Source organism: Trifolium pratense, linkage group LG2, assembly GCF_020283565.1.
Source record: "Trifolium pratense cultivar HEN17-A07 linkage group LG2, ARS_RC_1.1, whole genome shotgun sequence".
Taxonomy (NCBI): Eukaryota; Viridiplantae; Streptophyta; class Magnoliopsida; order Fabales; family Fabaceae; genus Trifolium; species Trifolium pratense.
Genome location: NC_060060.1, coordinates 42166354 through 42172444, shown reverse-complemented (window position 1 = coordinate 42172444; position 6091 = coordinate 42166354). Strand labels below are relative to the sequence as shown.

General features: G+C 34.2%; 2 protein-coding genes across 2 annotated transcripts; both read left to right on the top strand.

Annotated features, from left to right (window-relative positions):
• Positions 1-714: 714 nt before the first annotated feature.
• Positions 715-2351, top strand: LOC123908075. Its single transcript, XM_045958581.1, has 3 exons — positions 715-1253; positions 1517-1777; positions 1866-2351. Exons 1-3 carry the CDS (start codon positions 879-881, stop codon positions 2052-2054), a joined length of 825 nt encoding a protein of 274 aa, XP_045814537.1. The 5' UTR covers positions 715-878; the 3' UTR covers positions 2055-2351.
• A 1290-nt stretch (positions 2352-3641) lies between these two features.
• Positions 3642-4181, top strand: LOC123904725. The gene has a single exon (XM_045954353.1). It carries the CDS (start codon positions 3642-3644, stop codon positions 4179-4181), a length of 540 nt encoding a protein of 179 aa, XP_045810309.1.
• The last annotated feature ends 1910 nt before the right edge of the window (positions 4182-6091 follow it).

Genomic DNA, 6091 nt, shown 5'->3' with positions numbered 1-6091 from the left:
GCATACATACTACTGTCATGACAAGAGAATGCAGCAACAAAGCTTCCTGGCTCATCTTTGAGACACGCTCCCATGCTCACCTTGTTCTCTGGTGCGAATACTGCATCATCTATGTTACACTTCAGATATTCTGCCAGCGGTGGTTACCAATGAAGCCGTTGGTCTGATTGTGCTTGCATCATTCTTTTTGCTACTTTGTTGTTACAATGATTCCAATAAAAATAATTTTTATTGGTTAATTAGAAATTGGAAAAATAAAATGCAATTATAAAAGTTGGTTGCTTTTTCTTATAATTTAAGAAAAGAAAAAATGATTTTTTTTTCTTATAATATAAGACAGATGGAGCATATACAAACATTTTTTCAATTATAACATTTTGTAATTGTTTTTATAATTTTCGATTCTTATCTAAATTAATATTTTAATTTAAAAGCCTTTTATATTTTTCATTTATACAAAAAAATAATATTATTTTTAAATACACACAACACGCGTCGAAGTGCGCCCTATGCAATAATACGGATGTCGACTAATTTTCATAAATTCAAAAATAAGTCTGTCTCTTGATCATGTCTTTGCCACGTTAAATCTTAACTTATCACTTTATACACATCACAAATTTTGTCACCTTCATACACTTGACAAATTTCAGAAATTAAATTAAATTGATGATAGTATTTTACAATTTGATGCATAAATTTAAGTATTAACCAGAATTAATTAGAAATTAGAAATGTGGCTAAGACAAAAACACAGCGACATTATTCATGCATTATCTTGTTCTGTGTAATTGTGTGGACTCAACTTCACGTATCACAAATGCAGAAACTTTCACTTTCTTTCTCCAACAACACTTTCTTCTCACAAACTCCATTCCATGGCTACCACCAACCCTTTATCCCTTTCTTCCTCTCATACACATACTCCTCTTCATTTCTCTCTTCCTCGTAAACCCTTTCTTTTTCTCTCTCACTATCACTCAAACCACTATGCAAGGTCAAAGTGTCTCCGGCTCACTACCACCTGCAAGGCAACTCAAGTGTCTGTCGCGGAAGAGTCTTCGTCATCCGGAAAAAACTGGGTTCCGGTAGTGCCGGTGTCGGCTCTACCGAGAGGGGAGCGACGTGTGATAATTCAAGAGGGAGAGACTATATTGCTTCTTTGGTATAAAGAAAAAATATTTGCCATTGAAAATAGGTCCCCTGCTGAAGGTGCTTATTCTGAAGGCTTGAAAAATGCAAAACTCACTCAGGTTAGTCAATTTGGTCCTCAAATGCATCATTTCATTTGTTAGTTAGTTTGATCATCAAACATGTCTTCTGTTTATTAGTTTAATCCATAAAATTACTAGCAGAAAACATGTTTAGGGATGTTTTTGTAGTTTTGGTAGACTTAAGGACTACAATGACACTCATACATATAATATAAGGACCAAAATGATTTACTCAATTTATTGATTAGTCTAGTTTTGACAGAAAATGAGTTGATTTTTTTCCAATTGCTTGCTCTATGCAGGATGGTTGTATAGTTTGTCCAACAACTGATAGCACATTCGATCTAAGAACAGGAGAGATCAGAGATTGGTATCCAAACAATCCTGTTCTGAGATTTCTAACACCTGCTTTGAGGAATCTCTTTGTATATCCTGTTAAAACAGATGAACAGAATATTTATATCAGCATCACAGGAGGTTTCAAATCTGATGCTGCTACCGAAATCGTTTTTAGTGGAAAGGCTCAACCTGGTATAACAGCTACTGATGTCAATGTCGACGAGGTAACAACATGATTAACATTGTAATCAATTATTTTTTGACTCATTACAATTTCATTCTCATTCTGATGCTTTTTCTATGAATGTTTAGGTTAGAATGGTGGTTGATGAGAGTCAATTGGGATTTGGTTTCAATAGGAAGAACGAAATAATCAACGGTAAAGCAGCTGTTATCGGATTCCTTCTGTTGTTGGATTTTGAGCTTTTGACAGGTAAAGGTCTTTTAAAAGGAACAGGTTTCTTGGACTTCATATACTCCGCGTCTAATGCTCTCAATTAGACATCGGCCGTGTTTGGATTGTGGTTCGAATTGCAAGCAGTATTCTTTCCAATGTTGGTGAACTGATAAGTAACTAAGAGTTTTTCGCTTCTCGAAATCGCGTTTATTGGTGAGAGTGCTGCAGATTTTAAGTTGTGAAATCATTGTATGTCCTATGAGTAATCATATTTTTCCTTTTGTATGCCTTGTATCTATCTAATAGTGTAAGTACATGGTGAGTTTAGTTTATACCTAATGTACAATGTTTTATGTATTTTTTGTGCATGTTCTTTCAGTATACTATACCCAATTTTCATATATAGTTCACATTTTATAAATGACTTGTCAATTAAGAGCTCCCAAGAAAGTTGCATCAAGTGTTAATGTTTGTGTTCTATTTGTATAATTACTTCTTAAGAGAGAGTCGTCCATTGATGCTCTAAGGTGACGTGTTAGCTTTTTCCTATAATTACTTCTTAAGAAAGAGGCATGCTAGCTATTCAAGGCATCTCATAAGAGAAAAATATAAGTTACTTTACAGGTCAAGTCTAACATGCATAAGCTACTCATGTTGTGCATGGTGCACAAGTCTCGAATAACATTATAACGAATACGATTTGTACAAAATCGACTGTTGGATTGAAAGATTATATCAAATAGATCATTCATAGAAATTTTTAGAAAAATTGAAAATCATTTGATATGTTATCGAGACCCTTCAAAATTAACGATTTATGAGTGACCTTCTACTTTATAATGAAACTGGATACTCTTGTGGCAAGAATCTACAAAGCAAGGTACTTTCCTAAATCCTCTCTATTAGATTCACACCTTGGTAACAACCCGAGTTATTCATGGCGTAGCATTTGGAATTCTAGACAAGTACTCATAAATAGTTGTAGGTGGAGGATAGGAGAGGACACTAAAATTAAGGTAATGAATGAACCTTGGCTCAAGAAGGAAGATGGACTATGGATGCAATCACCACAAGAACAAGGTGTGTATAATATGTTTGTTAACCAACTAATGCTTCCAAATGGGAAAGTATGGGATTGTGATAAGATTAAAACGTTGTTTCCTTTAAATGTTGCAAACTCTATACTTGCTGTCCCATTATTTAATAAAATTGAAGAGGATAATCTAGTTAGGCAAGATGATTTACATGGCATGTATAGTGTAAAATCAGCATATAACATGTTAAATCCAACAGTGGAGGGAAAGAGCAGAAAACGTGGATTGGAAGTGGATTTGGAAGACACACACACCGCCGAAAGCTAAGCACTTGATTTGGCGCATTTGTAAGGGGTGTTTACCAACAAGAATTCAGTTGAAAGAGAGGTTTGTACCTTGCCCATTAACTTGTCCAATTTGTGAAAATGAGAATGAAAGTGATTGGCACTTCCTTTTTGAATGTCAAGACAGTATAAGAGCATGGCAAGCAGCTGGGCTTGTTTCTATTATTTCACCAAGAATTCAAAGGTTTAACACACCACAAGAGTGCTTAATTGACATATGTAGCAACACAGATATGGAACCAAACAAAAGAACACGGACAGCAGCTCGGGAACAAGGCAACATGCTTATGGAACGAATGGAGCACAGTGCAGAATGTCAGGAACAGCAGCAGAAATCGCAACTCGCGAGCTAGTCATGGAATGGCAGAAACCGCAACTGAACTGGTATAAATGCAATATAGATGCGGGGTTCCATCACGAAGCTGGAAAAACTAGTGCAAGCTGGTGCGTAAGAGACTACATGGGTCGGTTTGTATCAGCTGGTAGTTCATGGATTAATGGCAGATGTTCGATCAATGAAGGTGAGGCCATAGCAATGCTGGAAGCCATAAAGGAGCTACACCAAAGAGGTTATACAAATGTAACCTTTGAAACAGACTCGCTAAATGTAGTGAACACAATTTACAATATGCATTCCGGTGTGTCGGAATTTAGTTCCATTGTTTGTAAGATCAAATGTATGTTGTCAAATCGTTGCGACTTTGAGGTGAAGTCTATTAAGCGGCAAACGAACATGGTTGTTCACACGCTTGCTAGAGCGGCCATTTCTTGGCCTAGTCGCTGCATCTTTGAGTTAATACCTTCTTGTATTGAATATTTACTCTATAATTTCCTTTTGTCAAAAAAAAGTTAGACATTTTATCTTTTAAATTACAAACATTGTCTCCGTAAACCTAACTTCATTAGTAGAAATACTACGTTTTATATGTAAAGTCAGAGTTTGAACTTGAAATCTTTCGCTTATTCACCACTTAGAGATGAATATCTAACCATTAAACTTAGGGTAAAAATTGAGTATCTTAAATTTATAAAAACATTGAGACTTTGATCATTTATGTTGAATTTGTATTAAATTAGCTAGCCCTATAGATAAACTTTGACTCCCTAAGGATACGAAGACGGTTTTCCCTATCTTTAGCCCCAAAGTCGTGAGTTGGAGTTGATGATGCCAACCAATAAATGAGCAACAACAAACATATCCTTCTACTTGTTTTGAACACCATTCTCACTCGTACTTTGTGGTTGGTTTCTTTGTCTTCAAACATTAAACATGGTCTTTAATTACTATAGGTGTGAAACAAATACCAAAACAAACAAACAGAAAAGGACAAGTTTTCACTTTTTGAATTTAATGTGAGTTGTTGCCTCTCATCAAAATTTCAAAGTCTAAATTGAACTCTTCAACCATTCTCTCAAGTGGGAGGAAGCATGAATCTCAAGTCTCAACTTGTGAAAAGTTGAGATGGTATGGTAGTGACGGAGCATCAAATTTGATTCTTGACTAAATTTATAGTACAAAAGGTGGGGTAACACAACCTTGCAAACGTTTATTTTTGTCGTTTAGATAAATAAATTTTATCATTGAGATGTGAAGATACATGTTGATTTAATGGTGTAATTTTTGTTATATTTGATGTAAGATTTATTTACTTGTTAGATAAAGTTTTTTTTTTTTTTGACATATAGATAAAGTCTACTACTTTGTACATGATGTAATATTTTTCCAAGACAGTGCACCTCAATACCACGTCATTAAGTAGCGAAGGTGCCACATCATTAAAATTGGTGGAGGATTAAATAAAAATGTTGAGTTTCATAATAGGAGACCAAAAAGATAATTTTAAAAAAAGAGGGACTAGATTGGGCTAAACAAAATAGACCAAAATTACCAATTTTGTAAAACATGAGGACCAAAACTGTATTTAAGTTAACTTTTAAATTTTATTTTTTTTAAAAGGCAAAAATGAAATATATATTAACCAAATAATCTCCTTGGCACAAGGTGTGCCGAAAAGAATACAAAAGTTTAACAATGTCTAAGTCACAACATGAGAACTATAAAATGCCCAAATAAATACACAGGCTCAACCACCAACTATGGGAGTTGGAGACTGTTTAAGGTTCGTAGTCTGCAACCACCGATAAGAATAAATTTTAACTTTGTCCAACAATTGAGATAAGGAACACTCTGAATTTCTGAAGAGTATCTGATTTCTCTCGTTCCACACAACCCACACACATACTAGCCAAATGAACTGCAAGAAAGATCGTCGCGTGCGGGAACCACCCGAAGAGAAAGTAAACCGAAGAAAATGGTCTGATAACTAGTGAGTGTCGACCGATGAGAAACCAATCTAAAATCGAACATTCGACAATAGGGAGCCGAAAAAACTGCAAGAGAGGAATAACTTTTAAAATGTTAAAATATTTTGTATTATTAAATGTTAAATTTTTATTTTTATTTTAATTAAATTTCTATTTTAAATAGTTTAACATGTGTTCTAAAAGTGAATATTATCATAACCTTTTTGTCTTTTTTTATTGGGATTAGATTCATACTAATATAGAGAGACGAGAGACATAGAGCCACAAAAGAAAGAAAAACAACTTGTGCAAAAATAAAAAAGAAAAACAAGTTTTACAAATTCACCGTTGGCAAACTAGAATTAGGACCATTGAAAGAACGTTTCAAAAGAATAAAGTTACTCTGAAAAAATCTTAAAAGATTTTTTTTATTGTTATTTTAATAAAAGAAATCAATAA